This window comes from Notamacropus eugenii, chromosome 3 (assembly GCF_028372415.1).
Source record: "Notamacropus eugenii isolate mMacEug1 chromosome 3, mMacEug1.pri_v2, whole genome shotgun sequence".
NCBI classification, from domain to species: domain Eukaryota; kingdom Metazoa; phylum Chordata; class Mammalia; order Diprotodontia; family Macropodidae; genus Notamacropus; species Notamacropus eugenii.
The window spans coordinates 214,022,959-214,048,431 of NC_092874.1; the positions used below are offsets into that span (position 1 = coordinate 214,022,959).

General features: G+C 36.1%; 1 protein-coding gene across 3 annotated transcripts in view; it reads right to left on the minus strand.

The window, feature by feature from the left end:
- CNTN1 (contactin 1) overlaps positions 1 to 25,473 on the minus strand; it is a 284,489-nt gene that overhangs the window by 70,589 nt on the left and 188,427 nt on the right. The window contains exon 15 of one of the 3 annotated variants that reach the window (XM_072654330.1): positions 13,271 to 15,611. The exons of the other annotated variants lie outside the window; for them this stretch is intronic. Coding sequence (XP_072510431.1) covers positions 15,532 to 15,611 — 80 coding nt within the window. The 3' untranslated portion in view covers positions 13,271 to 15,531. Of the gene's footprint in view, positions 1 to 13,270; positions 15,612 to 25,473 lie in introns of those variants that run through there. 3 annotated transcript variants of the gene reach the window in all.

The following is a 25,473-nucleotide window of genomic DNA, read 5'->3' on the forward strand; positions in this document are numbered from 1 at the left end:
TAGCATTTGACACCACTGAATGGACCCACTCGCTTCAGGACATTGTTTTCTTCCAAAGATTTCCCCGATATTGTTGTGGTTCTTTTCCTACCTATACTTCTGGATTTCTTCACAAGATCCTCATGTGTATCCTGCCTGGCATATAAGGACTTAATAAATTCTTATCTAATCTATTTTGCATTTTGTGCATGAATGTACCTTAGGAATTGGTTATGGACCCTGTTCTATTTTTTACACTCTCATCAGCTTCTGGGTTCATGTCTATGCAGGTAACTCCCAATCTACATATTCAGTTACCTCTCCTTTGAGGTCTTAGTCCCACATTTCCAGCTGTCTGATGGCATCTTCACTTGGATGTCTCATTGGTATCTCAAACTCATCTCATTTTCCCTAAACCCAGTTCTTCTCCAATTTTCTTGAGGGCACCACTATTCTAGTCAACTGGATTTGCAACCCTGGTACCATAATTAGCTTCTTTCTCATTCACTTCACAATATCTAATCAGTAAATAGATCGTGTGAATTTTGCCTTCTCTCTATCTCTCCCATGTCTCCCTTCTTAATTCACACCACAGTCATCCTAGGTCAGGCCTGTATCACCTTCAAAATGATGTCCCTGGATTCAGCTTCTCTCCTTTCCAATCCTTCTGTTCCAAGCTGCCAATTTCTAAAGTGAATAATTGGCCATGTCACTTCCTTTCCTCTTCAAGAAGTTTCATCACACATGATAAAAATTCCTTTATTTGCCATTTAAAAACCACTATGCAAATATTATTTCAGCCTATACTTTCAGACAATGTAACAATGTTCTCCAAAAAGAGGGCCTTGACTTCTATGGGGGACCATAACCTAACCTCAAGGGATATGTGATCAACTGATTGGAGGTTGATTTCCATCCTTATCTCCTCCTATGATGTGTGTGCATATATATATGTATGTATGCGTGCATGCATGTATATAGTGAGGCTCATCTCTAATTCAACCATGCCTGCTCATCCCTTAACACTTGTCTACTTTGCCTCTTATGTCAGCTGTGCAAGTTCCCAATATCTTTCCTTTTGAGCTAAGGGTGGATGCCTCAGGACATCTCAGGCACTCACAACAAAATTCCTGCCTCCTCCCCATTACTCCTTGGCTATGACAGACACCATAGGAACGTTTTCCTTTATAAGAAATCTAAAAAAGTAAAAGTCCAACTCACCACCTCTTTTTTCGTTTGAGGTGACACAGTAAATATTATCAGATGAACAGAAATGGGTGGTGGGATGTATATCTATCTATCTATCTATCTATCTATCTATCTATCTATCTATCTATCTATCTATCTATCTATCTATCTACCTATCTATCCATCCATCCATCCATCCATCCATCCATCCATCCATCCATCCATCCATCCATCTATCTGTTGTATGTCTGTGAGACCTGGACAATGTACTAGTGTCATGCCAGGAAACTGAATTGTTTCCATTTGAATTGTCTTAGAAATATTCTGCAGATCACCTGGAAGGATAAAGTACCAGACACTGGCTGGCCACATTGTTTGAATGCAAAACATATGCTTGCTGAAAAGACTGTTTGATGGAGAACTCATACAGGGCAAGCTTTCACATGGTGGTCAGAAGAACCAATACAGGGACACTCTCAAGGTCTCTCATAAGAACTTTGGAATTAGTCATGTGACATGGGAGACACTGGCACAGAACTGCTCAGAACAGTGTGTCTGATGGGATGCTTGAATGCATGCGCTTGGGGTCTAACTCTAAAGTCACATTTCTCTCTAAAAATCACATTTCTCCCTAGCCTCAGAACACTATCCCAGGCAGTTTCTCCCCAGTCCAAGGACACAGACTGCCCCAGCTACTACCATTATCTCCCTTCCTGCTATAGTAGCCAGCTGCACCTATAGAACTTATTAATCTGAACCTGCTGTGTACTGGTTGAAAGGGCTGTGCACTGGATCGTAACAACATTTACTACTCACTGACCAGTCATATGTATCCTAGACTTAGACATATGTATACTCCCTTACATTTTTCTTGTCCAACAAGACACTGATGAGAGCAGTCTAGTATTCCTTAGTCAGTCCTGATCATTACTTGACTTAGTGACATTTCAGGCCTAAAACCACACTTCCACATAACCCCCAACTTGGGCTATTTCCCAATGAACTCTGGGTAAAATACCTGCACAGTAGATGCTAAAAGTGCATGTTTCTTTAAGTACTAACAACTCCTTAAGCACTCCCTAATCCCTCCCTGAATCATCTAGCTAGTATATTTGGCACATGGTTTACTATAGATATCCTAAATAAACTTTACCTGTACCTCTCTAAGGTTGCAGATTCCCTAAGAATTCTTACTCACTGAAAAGCATAATAAATCTTTACCTTGACCTCAATAATGCTTGAGTCCTTGAATTCTTCTCCAGATGACCCACACAGGGAATTCTAGTCTTGGAGTTCCTGTACCCCCATTCCCTTCCAGGCCTCATCATATTTTTGGTACCCAATGTGGGGCCCAGTCTGAGGTCTTGGGCATTCTTCAAGTCAAGGTAACCTTCCTCTCTCTTCCCCTTTCCCTTAAGCTTCCCAAGCCCTCCCCTACTCCTAGCCCTGTAGTTTGAGGTTCATCCCTTAAGTACCTAGGAAGACTTATTGGGGTTTGTGTGGAGCCTTTGACAGGCACTGGCACAATCCCCTGAGACAAGGAACACCTTGTAGGGGATCTGTGCAGGTTCACTCACTTTCTTGGGATGCCTGAGGTGAGAGTAGGCTATAGGTGCTGTATTAATACCCCTTCCCCTTCTATACCCATCTCTAAAGCTTATAGGTGAAAGAATGGGTCAACCCCTCCCCCAAGATTCACCCCTAGGAAACTTGGTGTCAAACACCATAAAGAATGTGTTATCTGGCCTCCATTATGATCTAGAGAGCCAAGCAAAAGGGTCTAATTTGTGCAGAGGATTTCTGACAATCCTCTCTGAGTTTTTGAATTCCTCTTTCATTATCTGTGTATGTTCTGTCTATGTTTGTGTGAATGAGAGAGTGTGTGTTAATGTAGCCAGTCAGCATGCTGCAATTGGACCCTGGAATGCAGTTATCTCTTTCCCTCCCTCTCTCCCCCTCTCTTAGGGATGCAATAGCATCAGAGGAGTGGATATATGGGGGAGAGAAAGAGAAAGACATATCCTAAACTGTTTAGTTTATGTGATTGCTAAAGGCAATGTCAAGTCAGAAATAAAAAGAAATAAGGTATGTGCAGTTTTAAAGGGGCTTTAATCAAAGTCCACCAGAAGGAGAACAGCATGAGTAGCAAGTTTAAGGAAAACAAAAAAGATTTGGAGAATTATGGAAAGTTGTTAGTAAAATTCTCTCTCTCTACCTTCTAAACCTGGCCAGGTTTTGGAAGTGGAGAGGAAGACAGGAAAGAAATCAAGGAAACTTTTATTCTCACATCAGAGAGGCAGATTGACAGTACTTAATCATTTCATGCCTCATCTAAAAGAGAAAAGTTTTTGTGGAATAGGAAACAACCAAAAGGTAGTTAAATTTATTTTGGTCATATTTTAAGTGAAACATTACACTCCTAATTTGATGTTTAAGATAGGTCAGAATTTATTATACTACTTGGCAAATTAGGAAAATGCATAGATAGATCTGAAAAAGAGACACCTCAGAGACAAAGCTTTGAACTCGCCAGTAAAGGAGAAGCGGACTAGGTCTGCCACTGGATCTTTTTCCAGAGTCCCCCTCACCTTGACTGACAGGTTCACAGCCCTCTTTCAAAGAAGTTTTTAAGGAGTGGACACAGAATTGAAATTTACTTGAGTAAAAGTTAAAACCATTAAGATCTTTCACCCTGTAGTCCTGACTCTGATCATGGAATATAGAGCTGCAGTGAATAGTTAGAACAAATAAAGAAACCATTTTAGCAGACTGTGTTAACTCTCTTACCCCAGATCAGATCAAGGGAATAGTGCTAAAGAATAGTAGGAAATTTGAGTTACCTTCCCCCACCTGGCAAAAGAAAGGAGCAGAGAGGCATAGCAGCTATATTAGGACCCCACTGACAACAGCTCTGGATCCCTGGGCACCGGGAAGCCCACCGGGAAGCAAGTAGAGGTATCTCTCTTCTCAAACCCCCCAGTCCTTGCTCCCATGCCACCAGAGCCTAGAGCTTCTGCTCCAAGTTTCCTAAAGCTGATCAACCCTTATCAGGAAGCTCATAGGTTCTTCAAGGAACCTCTTCCTTATCTACCAAATTCCCCTCCTCAATGGCTCCCTGGACACTTAATTCAGGTGCTGGACTCCACAACCTCCCAGCACTCCCCTTCCCTTAGTCCCTCTTTCTCCCCCACTTCTCAAATCTCTGACTCCCCCACAACCAGGCTCTACAACTATGGGGAAAGGATGGGATGGCCCAGGGCAGTATGAGATCACAAGCCAACTGGCCTCTGCATTTGGTAAACCCAATCTGCTATTAATAATTTTTATATGTAATGGTTTGGATTAATGTTATCTAAAACTAACTTCTTGTGTTACTATTGTACTTCCTCATTATAGTAAATTCTCTTCTATCATAAATTTGAATGACCACTGTGAGCCAGAAATGGAATTACAGTGATTTTTAATCTGAATTTTGTTGAAACTAAAAGGTGTTGCAAAATTGTGTAAAACCAGTTATGTCACTTTATCAGTCCTGTTAACCCTGTCTTATAATGTTTTATAACTACCATTTAGAAAACCAGGTATTTTCACCTTTTCCTGTTAAAGAGGTTACAACTAAAACAACTTGGCTATCACTTATTAAAGTTGTGGGATTGCTAAGTAAGTTATTTGAGGTTACTGTTCTAACGCTGAAACCTCAAATTGTTCATTGATTACTGCTTATGGAAAGGAGGGAATTGGGTGAAAACTTTATTTGGATTGGTTCTGCCCATTCAGGACAGTCCTTCTGTATGTTGGTAAGCAAGGGCACTATCATCAGCCTCCCTCCCTGGGGTCCATGCTGATTCCACTTATTTTGTAAAATTGCTAAGGCCCCTGGAAACTATCCATAAGGTTATCAGTCCTAGGAAAGGAACTTGTTTGGGTTATGTAGTTCCTAAACAATGAATATGACTTGCTCAGAAGCCGCAATAGATAGAAAGGACTTCTAACAATAGAATTTTATGTGGATTTTACATCCCAACAAGTTTTACATTTGAGAAGGAAAGATCTTAAATGGAACCCCTTATGTACATGAGTTCTGATCAATCTTTATTGCTTATTGCAACTCTATGAGAATAAAAATAACTATATTTGGTTCTAAGCTGTGATTAGTGAAACTTGCTGTTTGAGGTAAAAGGCATTTGGGGCCATAGCTAGTTTTGTTTAAAGTTTGAATTTGAGTATAGTTGTTTGCATTAAATCAGTACTGAGATAAATGCAACTAGTTACTCAGAGGGAATGTGATCCTGTACTGTTAACAGGTTGAAGTTTGCATCTAGAAAGGAAAGGCTCAGGGGACAGTTCTAGCCTCAATCTAGGATGGGATCCTCCTGGCTCAGTTTCCTCTTTGTGTTCCTTTAAAAAGGAATGTTTCCTGCCTGAATATTCCTGAGTCTGCCTATGAAACAGATACTGTGTGATTGGAGAATTTCACTCTTATCTGAATTCAAATAAAGTCATGGATGTTTTATCCTGTCATATTTGGTATGTCACATGTCCCTGCTTTGTTCCCTTGTATAACAAATTTCTGTGATCAAGGGCAAGAGGACAGTGAAACATATGAGCATTTTTGTGTAATCTTTCTTGGAAATAAAATATTACTTTTATCTAGAATTACAACATGTGCAGAAATTTATGTAAACTACTCAAGACTCACCTTAAGATATTCCCATTGTTTAAAAGGAATTTAAAAGCAGTAATATTTCTCTGTGATCAGTCTCTTACTGTTACCAATATGAGATTCCATTACAACACCTTCTGACTAAAGTATTTTTGATATCTGGAATTCTGCAATAATTAACAATTTAGTTTGCTAACACTATATAATACTGTGTTACTTAAGAATATTTTATACCAGCTTAGTTCTAATGAATTTCAATTTTAAAGGATTTTTTTTTTTGCTTTAAGGTAAAAAGAGACCTGTCATTTGAAAGATTTTCAACTAATTTTCTTTATAAAAGTTTAGTGACCCTCCTAACATCAGGATAAATTTTAAATTATTTTAAAAGAAAAGAAATACCTTTAGAAGAAATGTTTTTTTAATCTGTCTTTTAAGAGCTACTAAATTTTCATTTGCAAGATAACATATTGCTAAATTAATGTAATGGGCTATAAAGCAGAAGAGATCTTTTTGTTTTGATCTGTTTTTGATCTGTTTTGCTGTTTTGATCTAAATTTGTAGTTATTACCTGGCCTAAATAAGAGTTAAAATTAATATTTGAATTTATCATATGTAAAATACTTAATTTCTAAAGTTTCTCTTCCAGAGTTAATATAATTAGAGAAAGATAAACAAGATTATCAAACAATGACATATATCTATTCAGTTGTGAGGTTCAAGCCAGAAACCTCTTTTGTTTAAGGCAATATAGCTATGCTAGTGAAGAGTAATAACTTGTGAGCTATCTTGTCTGTGGTAGAAATACAAAGGAAAGTGAAGCTGTCTGAATAATGCGTTCAAAAGATTTGGAAAGATAAATAAAAGCTTGAGCAAAAATATAAAAGGCAGATAAGAAGGTTTGGGACAAATGGGGCCATCCACGCCCTCCTGTCCCTGGATAGATACTAAGTATATTGAAAGAGTGTGAGAAAGTTTGACAGTATTCTCACATCCATCCCACTTCTAGTTATTTTCTTCCTGCTCCTTTTTGGTCCTTGTTGGTTTAATCTCTTTGCCAGATTTGTGTCTTCTAAATTCAGTACCCTCCACTTGCAGATTTACAGCTCAGGCTGAGTACAAACTGCTGTCCAACACCATGATCCATCACCTTCTGGACCCACCACGACACTAACTACAGACCCAACCCCTTAAATGGCGGGACCCTCTCTCAGCATGAAGCAGTTTTAGAAGCTGAAACCTTTGTCCCTTACCCCACAAGATTTTGGGTCTTATCTGTTTAAAGGGGGAATTATGGGGTGCTTGCGTGCTTGTGCTTGGGCCCCAATTCTAAAATTACATTTCTTTCTAAAAATGACATTTCTCCCTAGCCTCAAAACACTATCCCAAGCAGTTTCTCCCCAGTCCAAGGACACAGCCTGCCCCATCAACAACCATTATCTCCCTTCCTGCTACAGTAGCCACCTGCACCTATAGAACTTATTAGTCTGAACTAGCTGTGTACTGACTGAAACGAGCTACGCACTGGGTCATAACATTTACTATTCACTGACTTAGACACATGTATACTTCCTTACATTTATCTGACCTAACAAGGCCTTGATGAGAGCAACCTAATATTCATTAGTGAGTCCTGATCATTACTTGACTTCGTGATATTTCAGGCCTAGAGCCACACCTCCATGTAGCCCTCCCCGCCTTAGGCTATTTCTCAATGAATTCTAGGTAAAATACCTGCTTTCTTGCATACACCTTTAAGAACTGACCACTCCTTAACTACTCCCCAATCCCACCCTGAATCACCTAGTTAGCGTAAAAACTCATGAAAAATGAGTTGCTAAAGGAGACCCCCCAAAATGCTGAAGAAAATAACACCTCTAAAAATAGACTAACCCAAATGGAAAAAGAAGTCCAAAAAGTCAATGAGGAGAAGAATGCCTTAAAAAGCGGAATAGACCAAATGGAAAAGGAGCTTCAAAAGTTCACTGAAGAAGACAGTTCTTTAAAAATTAGAATTGAGCAGATGGAAACTAATGACTTTATAAGAAATCAAGAAATTATAAAACATAACCAAAAGAATGAAAAAATAGAAGATTGTGAAATATCTCATTGGAAGAACTGAACTGGAAAATAGATCCAGGAGAGATAATTTAAAAATTATTGGTTTACCTGAAAACCATGATAAAAAAAAGAGCTTAGATATCACCTTTTAAGAAATTATCAAGGAAAACTGCTTTGATATTCTAGAACCAGAGGGTAAAATAGAAATGGAAAGAATCCACCAAACACCTCCTGAAAGTGATCTCTAAAGGAAAATTCCTAGCAATATTGTAGCAAAATTCCAGAGTTACCAGGTCAAGGAGAAAATATTAAAAGCATCCAGAAAGAAACAAGTCGTGTATTGTAGAAATACAATCAGGATAACACAAGATTTAGCACCGTCTACAGTAAGGGATCAAAAAACTTAGAATATGATATTCCAGAGGTCAAAGGAGACAGGATTAAATCCAAGAATCACCTACTCAGAAAAACTGAGTATAGTACATCAGGGGAAAAAAATGGAATTTCAATGAAATAGAGGACTTGCAAGCACTCTGATTCCAAGTAATCAAAGCTAAACAGAAAATTTGACTTTTAAATACAAGAATTGAGAGAAACATGAAAAGATAAACAAGAAAGAGAAGCTATAAGGGACTTATTAAAGTTGAACTGTTTACATTCCTACATGGAAAGATGATATTTGTAACTCATGAGACCTTTTTCAGTATTAGGGTAGTCAGAGGGAATATATATGTATGTATGTATGTATATATGTATGTATGTATGTATATGTATATAGTTGTGTAGGGGTATATATGTATGTGTATATATTATATTTGTGTAGGTATGTATATGTACATGGGTGTATGTGTGTATGTATGTGTATTTATATATATATACACACATACATATGTATATATGTATAAAAACACAGAGAGAGGGCACAGGATGACCTGAATGTGAAGGGAGAGTGCCCCCCAAATTAAAATTTACTGTTGAGTGGAATGTGCTAAGAATATGAGAAAGGGAGGGGTAGAATGTAGCAAATCATCTCACATAAAAGAGGTAAGAAAGAGCTTTTGCAATGGAGGGGAAGAGGGGGGAGATGAAAGGGAATAAGTGAGCCTTACTATCATGGGATTTGTCTTAAGGAGAGAATAATACACACTCAATTGGATATGGAAATATATTTTACACTGCAGGAAGGCAGAGGAGAAGGGGACAGGAGAGGGAAGATAATAGAAGGGACAGCATACTGGAGAAAGGGATAATCAGAAGCAAATACTATTATGGGAGGACAGATCAAGGGAGAGAATGAAATAAATGGAGGGCAATACAGGACAGAGGGAAATGTGGTTAGTCTTTTGCAAACATAACTATTATGGAAGTATCTTGCATGGCTGTATATGTTTGACCTATGTTGATATGCTTGCTTTCTCAGTGAGGGTGAGGAGGGAGGAAGGAGGGAGAATATGTAACTCAAATCTTTAATACTGAATGTTAAAAATTGGTTTTGCATGCATGCAACTGGGAAATAAGATGTATAGGCAATGGGGTATAGAAATCTATTTTGACCTACAAGAAAATAGAGGGGAGGGAAATGGAAGAAGGGGGGAGTAATAAAAGGGAGGACAGACTGGAGGAAGGGGTGGATGGGATGCATGCTGTCCTGGAGTGGGGGGTGGGAAGAGATAGGGAAAAAATTTGGAATTCAAATTCTTGTGGAAGTGAATGTTGAAAACTGAAAATAAATCAATTATATATTTTGAATTTAAAAAATAAAATAAAATAAAACACATTGCTCACTCTATTTTCTATGATTCCCTTCTCTATCTCTTAGTTAACCATGAACTCTTCTCTTAGCCATAGATCTGAAGAATTTCTTTTTTTTTTTATGGAATCATCTTTAATGCCTATGTCCTACATCCATTTGGGTTTTATCATCATCTATCTTGTGAGTCTATACTTGATTTTCACCAGCAAGCTTTCTAGTTTTCCCAGTGGCTTTTTATTATAAAGTAGTGACTCTTTGCTCTAGTACCTGAAGTCTTTGGCTTTATTGATCACTACGTTAGTGTGTTCACTTGCTTCTGTATTTTATGTACCTAATCTGTTCTACTGATTGACCTCTCTATTTTTTAACCAGTTCATTTTAATAATTACTGGTATTAATGTATATATGCACTATAGTTGAAGATCTGGTACAGAAAGACCCCCATTCTTGCCTCTTTTTTCACTATTTTTCCTTGGTATTTTTCACCTTTTGTTCCTCCATATGAATGTCATTTTTTCTTGCTCTACAAAATAATTGTTTAGTAATTTGATTATTATAGCACTGAATAAGTAAATAAATCTAGATGATATTGGCATTTTTAATATTGGCTTGACCCAGGAATAATTAACATTTTTCTAATCATTTGGGTCAATATTTCTACAGTGTTTTTTAATAACTTTTCAAATAAATTCATGAATAAATGAATAAATAAACTCATATCAAGGTGTAAATGATTTAAAAAATTTATTGATAGGAAAATGTGATTAAGAAAATTTAGAAACCATTGCTCTATTCAAAACAGTCTTTTTTCGTTTCGGTACTTGATGTTTAATCTCTGTGTCTCTGCATAGGCTATCTTTCATGCTTGGAATATTCCCCCTTCTTTTGTTCTACGTCTTGGAAAACTTCCTTCTCTTCAATGCTCAGCTCAAGTGCTATTTCCTTTAAGAAGTCTTTTGTGATTTCCCAGTTTACAGGATGGTAGATCTAGAACAGGAAGACTATCTAGTCCAACCCTTTAATTTTGCAGATGAGAAAAATTAGGTCAAAAATGTGAAGTGAGACAGGACTGAACCTAGGTTTTCTTATTCCAGAGCCACTACTCTTTCCTTTTCATGCTATTTCCTATGTTTTTTGCCTCTGCAAAATATTCTGAATTTTTTTTGCATATATCCAGCATTTACTTCTCTATGAATATGTTGCATCCTCTGAAGAAAATAAAAGATTTTTGAAGGCAGAGGCCATCTCACTTTTTAATTTGTAGCCTGAATGTTTATTATGGTAACTAGTATATAGTAACAGTATAGTACATATACACTTGTTGATTGATAGAAAATGGGAAATTTAGAATTCCCCAGCAGTACCATTGTGAGGCATTTTCATCTCTCTGGTGACAAGACCCTCTACTTATTCCCACAAACCCTGTTGTCATTTGCTAACCTGAGGAATAAACCAATTAACTGCACTGCTAATGACACCTTTATGTAATTTAACATAAACTGGCCTGTTTTTTTCTATAAAGTCTGCAAAAGATAACCATTCATTTTTAAAGTGGTTTTTATGTCTAAATATAAAAATTCAGAATCTTAGATTCTGGAGCCAAAAAAAGGTCTTTTTCGAGATCTCCATTATTTTACATAAAAAAAAACCTGCTACAACTCCATTATTTTACATAAGAAAAAGTTGACACTTAGGAATGTTACCACTTACTCAAATTCACAATCTAGCTAAGGACACAGCAAAACAAAATCTAGGTACCAAAACTCTCAGTGCATCACAGATATTGTATGAACAAATATTTACTTACAAAAGGTAGCCTTTGCTATAAATAAGAATATTATCCTAGGCTAAATAGAGAAGAAAACACCTTTTCACCCACCTATGAGTTTAAAATTTTCAAATGGACTTTAAAAGTTCCCAACATAATAAAACTAATTTCTGTATTGCCAGAGTACCCTTTTGGTGAATCATTTCAGTCATGTCCAACTCTCCATGACTCCATTAGGGTTTTCTTTTCAAAGATACTGAAGTGGTTTACTATTTCCTTCTCCAGCTCATTTTACAAATGGGTAACCAAGGTTAAGTGACTTGCCCAGGCTCACACAGTCAGTAAATGGTGAGGCCAGACTGAACTTAGGTTCTCCTGACTCCAAGGTCAGCATTTTATCCTCTGTACCATAAAGCTGCCCCAGAATACTGTAGGTTTAATTATGTTATATATCATATGTTTATTAATATCCTCTTAAAAACAAATTAAATACGTTAATCAGAGAACCTAATAAAGCTTAGGAAAACTCAGAAATACATGATTTAGAATAACTCCCAATGTTTTCAGTATCAAATTCCACTGTAAGGATAAGACCTTTTTAGGATTCAACAAAGTTTGAAGTACTAAAAGGCAAAGGATAAGGAAATGTAAGGGTGAGTCCCTTTTAACTGTAAATGAAGCATTCCACACTAGGTAGGAGATATAAGGCTTCATTGGATATGAAAAAGCCATTGAAATAATGAATTTGTTACTCTAGGGCATAGACTTCCTCCTTTCTTCCCTATGTCACCACCTCTGTGACTCATTTGCATAGACTAAGCAAGAATTTAGAAAATATATTGATTAGTGGCTGTAAGTTAAGGTGAGGTCCCACACTAAGGAAAGAGAGGTACTGAAACAGGAAGTATCCTTCAAGAGGGAACACTATAACTTTCCCTGCTTCTTCCATGAGAGGGGAAAAACCTCAAATCCTAGGTCTTGAACCTCTCTCCAGTTTTGCCCTTTGCCTAAGCTAAAGGTCTTTGCCCTTCCTGAAAGAGTACAACAGTACTCCACCTGAAAGAAGGCAGTAGTACTCAGTTGAACATGAGGCAGGAGGTGGTGGAGACTATAGCTGTCCACAGAATCCAGTAGATTGACCCTTTCAGCAGAGACCTTTTTATAGCCTGTGAGAAGCCAGCTCAGCAGCCAAATGACCTGCCTAGTCCATCCCAGCAATGAAATTACCTCTCCAGTAGAGATGCCATGCAGTCATTTGGACTTGTGTGAATAGGAGGAAAAATGCAAAATTTATTATCTGCAGAAGCAAACTTTTTAAACTGCTGACATTAGATTAGATCTCATACCTATTTCCTCTTCTCTAGTTAAAGGGCACATCAAGTTACAAAAACTTGACTACAATCTCTGCAACTTATTTATAAACTATATGGGACATGGGGAAGAACTATTGATAAAAGTAGATAAGTTTGCTTTTAGCCTTCACTAAAAAATGAGAAAAATGAAAAGAAATGGATGTATTTCAATATTAATACTTTCACTGCTAGAGATTCTGGAACCCTGTGAGACTATTGAGGATATGGGTGGATTAAGAGATTAATTTTTAAAAAAACCTTTGAATTTTGGCATACTTAGGCTTACAAAAAACTACAGATCATCTAATTCTGTCATTCTAGCAATTAAACTGTTTTCGCAAGTTTGTACTGTATCTATTTTTTCTGCCTCTCCCTAAGTATCTTTGAAAATTATCCTCCTCCCACTTCCACAAAGAAAACTCAACATATTTTATAAAAGCAAAGAACCCTTGTCTTCCCCCAACATACATACACAAACCCTATCTATGACCTCAGGAAGAAATGCCAAACACTGGTAACACACTTTTATTGAAAGTTTGATAATCTTCAGAAAAAAATTACAGAAGAGGAAAATGTTTTTTTCTTTTTAAGAAAATTAATCTTAAAATAGCATGGACAAACTTCTGGGAGGGAAAAGGTGCTATTAATATGCATCTAACTAATTCTCTTAATGTCATTGTTTCCCTGTCCCTTTTTTTGTCTGTCTATATGTATGTTTCTTTCTTTTGGTCCTCACTGAATGAAGATATTTTCCTAATTTTTAGAAGGCTATTATGGTCATATGAAAATAGTGTTTCAAGATATGGGAAAAAACTCATATGATAGACAATTCTATTTCCCCTTTTCATCTGACCAAGATACTAGATACATGTTTGGTTTTTTTCCCTCAGAAACTTCATACATATAGTGTAATTAATGAAAACAAAATTGGTTGGTTTTTGTTTTTACTTAGGAATTAAAAACAAGGGAGTCATCCCTCCCTCCAATTTCCATATATATATGGAATATATATATTCCATACATACATACATATATATATATATATGGGAATATAGCTTTTTTCAAGAAATCTTTCCTTCTTTGCTGTCTTCACTTATACTAATCATGGGTTTTCCCCATCATACAAAAAAACTTACACTTTAAAAAAAATAATACTCATGCTTGGCTTCAAGATACAATTTCAGGTTTAGGTTTTACAAGAAGAGGTATATCATGATAATTCATGCTGTAGTTTCCATGGTGATATTAATAGATCTTCAAATTAATTTTAAATTGTTAAAATAGCTATTGGTTTAGTACTCCAGACTAAATTTCTTCAGTTGCAAATAGAATTCTTAAATAATCTTTGAGAGGAAATCAAATAATCTCTTCTGGCCATTCAAGCTACCACTTTTGTTTGAATAAGGGAGTCCTAAAAATAGTAACTAAAAGTGAGTTAATAGTTAAATTCACTGTCCTCTGAGCCCTCAGAGCCACAATCCATTGCTTATTGAGAATTTCTTTAGTTACTGAAGCAACAGTGAAAAAAAAAGAGCTGACCTCAGCCGAAGTCCTGACTCTGGTACATAATGGCTGGGTGGCCATGCAGAGGCAAGTTATTTAACTTCTCAGTTATTTAGGTCACTCTCCAAGATTATAAATTGCTGTAAAGGTACTAACCTTCATTGATAGAATTTTTTTACCTGGGAGTTCTCCACACAGGAGGTCTAGCCCCCTTCCCTATTATGACAAAATGTAAGAAAAGCTCTAATTGGTACTCTGCATCAGTATATAGAATGTCTGAAAACATATGATTTTTATAGGTCTTGTGAAGAAACATAAACTTTCATTAACTTTACTTCAACCAAAGTGAGGAAAAAAAGGAATTTTCCTTTCCTCTCAAAGTAAAAAATATAAAGATCCCTAAAATCAACAAAAAGGAAATATGAAAATTTCATATATATATATCTATATATATCAGTCATGCCACAGTCACCTACAAAATACTACTGAGTAAACTGGCATGTGAATAATTGTCTCCTTCATATGCTCTATGCACTATCACCTGACTTGCCATTCCAGAACTTTTATAGCTATAAAAAAATTTCTTAGCAATTTGTGACTTTGCCAAATCAATTTTCTCTATCAACATTTGATCTTTTTCAAACAGCAATGCCCATTTTGGGCTACGAGTACTGAGGCTATCTACAGGGTTACTGATAATACTATGTGCTTCTGGTTTTGCAAAGTTTTTCAGGTAAATTTCGGAAGCTCAATCACAAATAATTTTGTCACGATATAACTTATCATTCCTTTCCCTCATTCTCTGACATTCAAATCAGTTCTTCAGATGTTTGTAGCATACAGACATGCTACTTTTACCTTACTTTGTGTTATAGGACATATCAAGTTAGGCTAATAGTTACAGAAAAAAATCTTAAGCAGTTGAACATTAACCTTTTAGTTATACATCTCTTGAGGAGAATTTAGACAAGTAGGAATGAAGCAGTGTGAAAACTACCATGATGCAAACCTAATATCTATTCAAAATAAGTTTAAAAGATTCAGAAGAGAAAAAGATCGATTTGTTTTTAAAAGGTCAAGGGACCTTTTGTTGTTGTTGCTGTTTGTGAGAGAAGAGGAGTAGAGATTTCAGAAACTGTAGCAATGAATTAATTTAATATTGATATTTTGTAGATGAAAATATTTCATGCAAAAGTGAACTTCAAAGGTGAGAGGATGACTGACAACATAGTCATCCAAGTAACCATATCCTGATTGTAGGAAACGATCACGGGGTTGGAGGCAGGTTTGCACAAATCGGGAAAAAGGGATCCAGTATGATTTTCTCTTCATCTTTTCTGTTCTGACCTGAAAAAGGAAAGATCAGGGCTGAAGGGGCAGTTTGTAAGCTCAGCCAAGGAGCAGGAAGCCATATGTGTAGCAGGTCAGGTTTTCAGAATAGGGTATTAGAGCTAGTAATGGTCAGTAATGTGTGCTTTTTGGAAAAGCAGACAGAAGGGTATTCTATGTCTCTGGAATAGATGGAATAAAGAAGAACAGGTTGATATGACAAGCCTTCATGCTTACATTAAGCTGCTCTATAGCATGAAGCAGTGTCAGAACTAAAGGAAGATATATGTTTTTCTCATGAATAAACAATTGAGTGTTAGTTGAAAGCATTTACTAATTTAATTAGCCTGGCAAATGAAGCTAGCATTCAATTTGTTATGCAGTTGTTACAAATAGTTCCTTAGAAAAGAAAGATTCTAATTTGTTTAAAGGTAAAGTTCAGTCTTGCTGGTATTTTCACAATTGAACTATGTAGGATCTTTCACCAAAAATAATATTGTTATATTAATAATTATGTATTCTAGGAAAAAATTGTAAACATCTAGATCATGTCTTTTAATTTCCTTCTCTCTGTTGTTCATCTCTGAAGAAAATCTAACCATTGTTCCTCTCTTACCATAATAGGCTTCACCTGTTAGGTGATGAGTGCAGCTATTGAAAATTTAAATGTATTTCCTATGAAGAATTAATCTGTATTGGCAGGGGTTTATCTTGCCAATTTAACTCTAGTAAGTGATGGTAAATACCATAAAAATCACTTATCTTTTTCAATTGTCTTAAGATTTCTGAGCGCCAGTGATCTTTCCTGACAATTGTGACTGAAATGCCATATTTCCCGAATTTATCTAGGTATTGCCTTTGGATTAATTTCATTGTATTTCATGTAGCTTTTTAGCATGTTAGAAGAGTATTCTGTCAACTCCGATACTCTCTATCTTCTACCTTTTACTGAGCATGATATATGCACTGAATACTAGCCTTTGAGTTGGAAGAACTATATTTACATATTGCCTCTAACACTTGCTAGTTGCCTCACTATTAACAAGTTATTTAACCTATCCTAATTGCAGTTTCCTTCCTCATTTATAAAAGGGGAATAATAATACTTGTAGTATCTACTTCCCAGGATGAAGCTAAGTTAGAAAATAGATGAAAGTGATCTGTGAAATGCAACTTGGGAAAATGGAGATGGAACTTGCTTCAGAGACAGAAAGAAGAGATTCAAGTTCCTCTTCTGCCACAAAATTGTCTCTGAGATCTTAAGTAAATCACGTAAGTTCTTAGTTTTTCAGACAATTCTCTACCACTATAAACTATGGAGAAAGTGTTGATCTGCATTTGTAGAGGAAGTTGCTCACCAACAGTTCCCTATTGTGATAAAATCTTAGGTTCAGCAACAAGTGAGAGAAAGTGTCTTGTAAGCTTTAAAGCGTTATATAAATGTCAGCTATTTACCACTCTGTTCAAATTGAAGCCATGAGACTTACCAATTTAGCAAGAAGATGAATCAATAGAATCATAAAGACAGAAGGATGAATGAGCATAACTTCAAAAAGAAACCAAATCAAATGCAACAAATATTATATGAAGGAAAACAAATCAGAATTAGTGGATGAAAGAGAGACTCCTACAGATTTCCCAGAGATCATCTAAGAAATCCCGGAATGAGAAAGAGAAATGAAATTCTAAAAAGAAGAAACTAAGAAAGAAATTAGAGCAGAAATCAGAACTCTCTATGTAGCATTTAAAACAAAAAAAAAATCGGCATATGAAAAACTAAATACATGATATATGCACATTGCAATCCCTCATCTAACAGAAAATAGGATAGCCAAGATTCAAGCCTAAGTTCTATTTTTAAAAACTAGGTGTATATGTATCTGTGATTAATATACATACATATCTAATACATGTATTTATACATATATATTCTCCCTCCTTCCCTCCTTCCTCATTTTCACTTGCCAGACTCTCCCTCTATCATCATCACTCATTAACTTCCCTTCCTCTGACTCAGCAATACTACTAGGTCTGTCTCCTAAAGAGATTTTTTTTTTTTAAGTGATAGGGGTCTCTATATACAAAAATATTTAAAACAGCTCTTTCTGTGGCAACAAAGAATTGGAAAATGAGAGGATTCCCAACAATTGGAGAATGGCTGAACAAGATAACGATTTTGATGGATTACTATTGTAATGTAAGAAATGATGAAGGGGGTGGTTTCAGAAAAAAAACTTGTAAAGACATAGCTGATGCAAAGCAAAGCAAGCAGAACCAAGAGAATATGGTACCTGTGTACGTTAAGTAATAGATTTATGGTAATGATAATCAGCTGCAAAGGACTTAGCTACTCTGATGAATACAATGATCCAAAACAACTTCAAAGGGCATATGAAGAAAAATACTGCCCATATTGAGAGAACTGGTGAATCCTGAGTGAAAATTCAAGCATATTTTTTTCACTTTATTTTTCTTGCTTTTTTACAGCATTCTAATAAGGAAACATCTTTTGCAAAACCTCACACATATAATATATATCATACTGCTTGTCTTCTGAATGGGTTAGGGAGAGGCTGGGGGGAAGGAGAGAATTTTAAATGCAAAATTTAAAAATAAATGTTAAAAAATAAAGTTAAATAGGGAAAAAGAATAAGTGAACTAAATGAAAGGTGTAATCTACAAAACAGTTAATATACTATATTCCAAGAATAATGAAATAAAACTGAAAAATGAAAACAAAGAATCCACTTGTCATCCTTGAAGGAAGGAAGGAAAGAAGGGAAGGAGTTAATAAGTAAAGAAGGAAGGAAGGAATGAGGGAGGGAAGTAGGGAAGGAGAAAACAAGGGGGAGAAGGAGAGAAATAATGAAGGAAAGAGGAAGGAAGCAAGGAGAGAAGAAAGGAAAAAGGAAAGTAGAAATATGATTTCAAATAAATAGAATTTTTAAAAATTTAGTTATTTTAAATGAGAATATAAAGGAGTAGAAATATTCCTCAGCTCTACATAGCACCTTTGCAAAAACTGACTATGTATTAGGGCTTAGGAGCTTCACAAATGTAAAAGATCAGATACATTAAACAAATTTTATATTGATCAGCATTAAATAAAAATTCTACTCAATAAACAGAATCTGAAGGAACTTTTAAAATTAAATTGAGACCAATTAAAATAATTCTAAAGAGTTTGGGGGCCAAAGACCAAATTATAGGAATAATAGATAATTTCATTAAAAATAATGACAACAGTTATCAAAATTTGGGGAAATTCAGCTATAGAAATTCTTGGAGGAAAATGTATGTCTACAATATTTTCATGAATGAAGGGGAAAATAAAGAATAGATCAACAAATTTGCTGAGATTAGAAGCTCAATTCCAGGTGGACAGTCTCGGGCGGGTAAAGGTGGGAACTTCTAAATCTTAGAGTTCTCACGAGGCCCCCCCCAGGAAACGGCTGGGAATCGAGGTGAACCGAGCTATCTCGTGTATTTCCGCCTCTTCCCATGAGAAACGTGATGGGAGAGAGCTCTCCCCGCCCTCGAGATTGTCCCAGATTTGGGCACACTATTGTTATCTAACAGCACGGTATTCAGATGCAAACTATGCTGCTGGAGAGTTTGAGTAGGATCAGAAAAGCCTGAAAGCTCTCTTGGGCGGAGGGGCGAGGAGCGGACAGGACAACAAGGCTCCGCTTTTCCTTTTCCTCTCTCCGCTTTCCCCTCCCCCTCTCTCCCCGCTTATACTTCTACTTCCAATCTCTTATTGTAAGATCTTTTGCCTCCTTGGGAGATCTTTCTCTTTCCCTCCTAAGGAAGAATTCCCCTGCACTTGTAACTAGACCCTGAAATAAAGCTCAACCCTTGTTCAACTCTGGAACGTCCTTTCTCTCATACGAGCATCCGGTTTGGCCAACCGAAGACCTCGGGAGGTGAGGTAAGAAGACTCGGGTAGCCCTCAGGCCTCTAGGCCTGGCACAAATTAGGCCTGCAACTAAAGAAAAAACTTTTCAAAAACACCTTTAAAAAATAAACACCAAATTAGAAATCTGAAAATCCTGAATGTCAAAATTAACAATACTGAAAACAACAAGATAATAAATAAAATTAGGAGTTGTTTTAAGAAAGAATCTAAATAGGCCAAGAGGAAAAACAAAAATAAAACCAAATTACCAGTATCAGAAATGGAAAGGGTAAGTTTCCAATAAATAAAGTAGACGGAAATTGTTAGAAGTTATTTTGCCAAAATAAGTAGAAAAACCTCATCATCAAAAAATAATGAATATTCATAAAAATATAAAATTAACAAATCAACAAAACAAGAAATAGAGAATTTATATTGTTTAATTAGAAGAAATAAGTTTAAAAAGTCACAAATGAGCTCCCTAAAGGGGAAAAGAAAGAGGACCAGATAAACTTAACAGGGCAATTCTACCAAAGATTCAGTGAATAGTCATTTTAAATATTTTATAATATTTTTTGAAAAAATAGACAAATCTATCTTCTTTGATATCATCTTGATATTCAAGGGGAAATTAAATAAGAGAAAGTAAACTGATGCAAAAAATTTTTAATAAAATGTTAGGAAGGAGACTATAGTATCATATCACAAAGATTATACACTCTAATCAAATTAGGTTTATACAGTGAATTCAAGGTTGGTTCAATATTGGGAAAATTATCAGCATAATGGACCTATTAGTAACAAGTACAGCAAAAATTATATGATTATAATAATAAATGAAGAAAAAGCTTTTGCTAAGACCTGATCATTTCTGGGTTTTTTAAAACTAGGAAACAATAAATGGACCTTTCCTTAATATGGTAAGTAGTATCTATCTAAAATAAATATATCTAATATAAAGCCAATATTATACATAACAAAGATTAGTTAAAGGTCTTCTCAATAAGACATCATATTTCATATCAAATCAGCAAGCATTCATGGGAGCCAAGATAATGAATTAGAGATAGCCATCCAGCTGAACTCTTCCAAAATTCCCCTCAAAACAATTTAAAAAGAACACTCAAATCAAGTTTTGGAGCATCAAAATCAACAAAAGGTTGGGGTAAAACATTTTTCTGGCCCAAAAAACTTAAGAGGTCACCAGGAGAAGTCTGAGACTCACGAGGGTGGAGGCCTGTCTGAGGCCCATACAGGCAGTAGTAGCAACAGCTGCCACCACAGCAGCAGCAGCTTCAGGAGCTCTCAGCTCAGAGATGGTAAGAGGGCCATACAATTTGGTCAGAAAGAGATTACAAGGGACTCTTTCTGGCACTGGGCATGGCTGGCACAATTCTATTCCCTATACACAGTTACGGGTCACAGTTCCAGGGAGAAGAGCACTGGTGGTTGGTCATAAGAGAGCAGGGGTCCTGGTCACAGTTTCAAAGCAAAGAAGAGTGCTAATTCTTGCTACTTCAGAGGAGCAGAGGGCTCTTCCTGGGCAAAGACAAGAGAGCTATGATCACACCTCTCCCAGGATTACACCCCCTTAGAAGCCCTGAAAATGTGCATACCTTCAGAACTAGCTCTGAAAACAACAATACAAAAAAAGCCTGAAGCTTGGGACAGTGCTTCCTCATCCACAGGTTAGCAGGGATCAACTTTAATGTAAAGTTTAAAGTCAAGAAATAGGCTGGAAAAATAAACAAACCAAGCAACAAAATAGAATTTGTCCAGTAGTAGTGACAGGGAGAAATTCTGAAGAAGACAACAATGTGAAAATAGATGCCAAAGGAGTCTCAAATGCTAATTGGACCAATGCTCCAAATACTAGTGATAGCAATTAGACAAGAAAAAGAAACAGAATAACTGCAGGCAAAAAGAAAACAAATTTATCACTTTTGCATATGATATCAGTGGTTTCCTTAGAGAATCCTACAGATTCATCTAAAAAAGTAATTGAAACTTCAGAAAAGTTGCAAGATATGAAATTAATTCACATCGGTAGGTCTATATATGACCAACCAAATCCAGTGGGAACAGAAAGAAAATTCAAATTAAATAACTAAAAGTTGTATAAAATTCTTGGGAGTATATCTGTCAAGTCACATTAAAACTATACAAATACAACTAAAAACACATTAGTTTCCACTAATCAGCAGACACCTTCCTCACTATGCCTAAAATGCACTGTCATCAACTCTTTCTTAACATACCTCTATTCCTTCACAATACAGGTCAAAGACCACTCTCTACACAGAGAATGACATATTTTAATATATCAAAGTTCTATAATTACACTTGTGTTGCCATCCTATCCACTGTAGTAGACTACAGCCAACTACCAACTTGAATGATTTTTGAGAATTTCTGTAGCCAAAAAATTTAATACTCAGTTCCAAAACTATTACATTTTAACTATACATAGTTAGCTATTACTCTAACAAGAGGCATAAGGTCCATTATAATATTCAAAGGTCATTCAGCTTGATCAGAGCTAACAGAATTTATATTCTAGTAGCCACCTTTGAGAACCCATGGTCACTTCCATTTCATAAATGAATTTTAAGTTTCATTTACAGTTTATAGTTCTTTAGAGCAGAACCTTGGAGAAGACATCAATCTATCAATCGATCAATCAATTACTTTTAAGTGCTTACATATAGCCTTATACTAGAAATATATGGACAAATAAATCATTCCTACTCAGTAAGCTCCCATTCTAAAAAGAAAGACAAGTACAGACAAAAATAAATACAGCATAAAATTAATAAGTATATTAAAAAGATGAATACAATATAATTTAGAAGGTCATTGTCACTTGAGGTAACCAAGAAAGGCTTCATGCCTGATCAGCATCCTAAAGGAAGCTAGGAACTCTCTGAGCTGAGGGTAAGAAGGGAGTGCATTTCAAGCAGCTGCAGGATACTCTATGGAAGGGGATGGGGATGGGAGGTTGATTGTCATAAATGAAGAACAGAAAGAGGCCTCATGTGGCCAGACAGAAGAGTATTAGAAGGGACAGCAATCTCCAATGAACCTAGAAAGAGAGAGACTGGAGCCAGATTACACAGGGCTTTACTAACAAAGCAGAGGATTTTACATTCTATCCTACAATCAATAAGGAACCACTAGAGTTGGATTGAACAGGTGACTCACATCTGCATTTAAGGAAAATCACTTTGAAAACCATTTGTAGGATAGATTGGAATACAGAGAGTCATGAGGCAAGGAGATCAACTAGCAGGTTATGGCAATAATCCTGCCAAGAGGTAATATAGGTCTGAACTAAGGTGCTAGATATGTGAGTCGACTAATTTGATATTTGAGGTGAGGAAAAGTAAGAAGTAAAAAATAATGGATATAGAGAGATTATGAGCCTGAAATTCTAGAAGGCTGCTGATATTTTTGACAGAAATAGAGAAATTTAGAAGAAGGATAAAATCAGTAAACTAAAATTTATATGTAGGGCTTCCTCTGGACTACCTATTTAGCTTATTAAATGTTGTAGGCTGGGTCTCCAAGGGCAACTGTTGCTCTAGGTTCAAGGATGTGGTGTGGTCTTCATTCTCAAAACAATAGCTCATGAGCCACCATAGGTGTGCTTATGTGTAATTATCTGTCAATAGACAAATAGATCCAAGCAAAGGCATTATATTGTAAGAAGAGTAGCTAGAAGACATTGTCAATAAACCTAGGACACATCCAATAACTACAACCAATATCACTGGGAAGGGAGGGCACATAGAGAACATTATCAGTGATTTATCCATGTAGACAATACGTGTGACCAAGACAACTCATTCCTCCAGCAGTCCAGGACCCTAATGTCCTGTCCTTTTCTGTGGTGTCCTTGTACCACATCCTACTGCACACTGAGTCTCTACTAGGCTCCCTGGGCATATTTCTTTTATAGCTTTATTCTTGACTCCTAGGTAATCTTAAATCCATATCCACCTGTCTTCTTTGCTACCAAGAGTTATAACATTTGGAGCTGCCTCCATGATCTGTCTGGATACCTCCAATTCAAAGCATCATAAGGTGAAAGAGAAATCCCTTTACATTCTGTCAGGATCCCCATGCCAAAACCATTCCTCTTTTTTTACTCCTCTCTTCTTACTATTAGGAGACACTTTGTTTTCCACAGTTTAAAGGCCGGCAAGCAAGCTGTGCCCTGAACTTGGCATAACAATAATCCTTTGTGCTCACCCACTTGATGAACTCTGCTGTAACTAAATCACAAAACTGAGCTTGGGCAAGCACCAATAGACCCAGGCATGAAACTCCACTATGAATCGACTTTGGGTCATTAGGCAACCTTGCCTCACTTGCTGGTTTGCCTCACCACTGTTGTAACACCACACTATTTGATTCTTCATCTAGCCACAAATATGTGTGTGTGTGCGTGTGTGTGTGTATAAAACTTGTTGTTTATGACCACTATTAGTTCTTTGGTTTTATTTTATTTTTCAGAGTTAACTGTGGTAGTGAAAATCTATGTAAGCACTTGAAAAACTGTAACTCTTTGGCCATTTGTTTTCAGAGTTGACAGTTGGTGTCAGAAGTGGGATCAGAAAGTGAATAATTACTTTCTGCCCTGCCCCCAGTATGACCTGAAGTATGGTATTTACAGAGAGTCCTTTGAATTCTACTTAATTTGCATTTGAAAAGTGGCACTGGATGATTTTCCTTCTTATTCCCAAGCTACTGTTTTTGATTGAGTTCCACTCCTTTGGAGAATTGAAACTTGGGTTGTTGCTACTAAAGAGAGGATTCATCCTTTTCTTCTTTGTGAAGTGTCTTGACTCTTTGGATCAGGTGCCTTTGTGTTTGTTTCCCTTTGACTGTAGTAAAAGAAACCTGGTAACTAAGAACGAGTCGCCAAAGAACTTGAGTACATTTAGTTCATGGAATAGATGCTTGCAAGTTTCTTAATTGGCATAGTTTGACATTACTGGCCAACTTGGGGTTCTTTTGATTGGTATAAAATAAATTACTTTAAAGAAATGTTTTAATGAATCCAGCAAGAAAATTAAATACCCCAAATGGGATGTTTTTAGTAAATGGTTACTTAAAACCAACAAGATAGATGTCTTGTAGCTTAGATTCCCTTAAGAAAAGCTCAGATAGGATCATCCTATGTGTCTGCTGTGTCATTTTGTCTGTTTGTATCTTTGTGAAATATAAAATGTCTGTGTCATGTTTGTGCTGTTTGTATATTCTGTTACCTTAAAAGATTTCTAAAAAAGAAAATAAAGCCAGCCAGAAAAACTGCAAAGAGCTATAGCCAAAGAATTTAGAACACTGGCAAAGATTAATGAACTTTCATGCTTGAAGCAATTGTCCCAGTAACCATGACTGACTCACACTTCAGGCTTTCTTTGGGAGACTGGGTTATAAGAAAAGAGAAAAAAAGAAAAAGAAAAACCTTACATGATACTTTTTTTGTTTATTTCATCTTTGGTCATATTGGAATTATTGAAATAAAGTCAAATAATCAAAGAAGATGAATTGCTAAAAAAAAAAAAAAAAAAATCTTACCAGACTAAGAAATTTGGAGATTAATCATTTTTAAGACTACAATGGAGAACTCCTTGGATTTTCAATAATTTTAGGAATTCATTCCTTTCTGAAATATCTTAATAAGTTTTGCTGCTTGTAGAATTTGTTTTAAGGAAAAATAAGAACTAAATTCTGTTAAATTCTTTTATAAGTAAATGGCACTTAAATAATTGTTTCCCCTGAAAATTAATAACCTCATTGTTTTAGGGCAATGAAGGAAGGTAGCTAGTTTAGAAGTAATTTCAGAGTGAAGAAGAAAAAAAAAGAGGTATAAGATTAGCACTTTGTAGTCACTTCTTGTTAACCCTTCCTTGATCATGAAAAGAGAAAAGATTGTTTAAACCAGATCTCCTGTGACATCCCTTCCACACCCAGTTC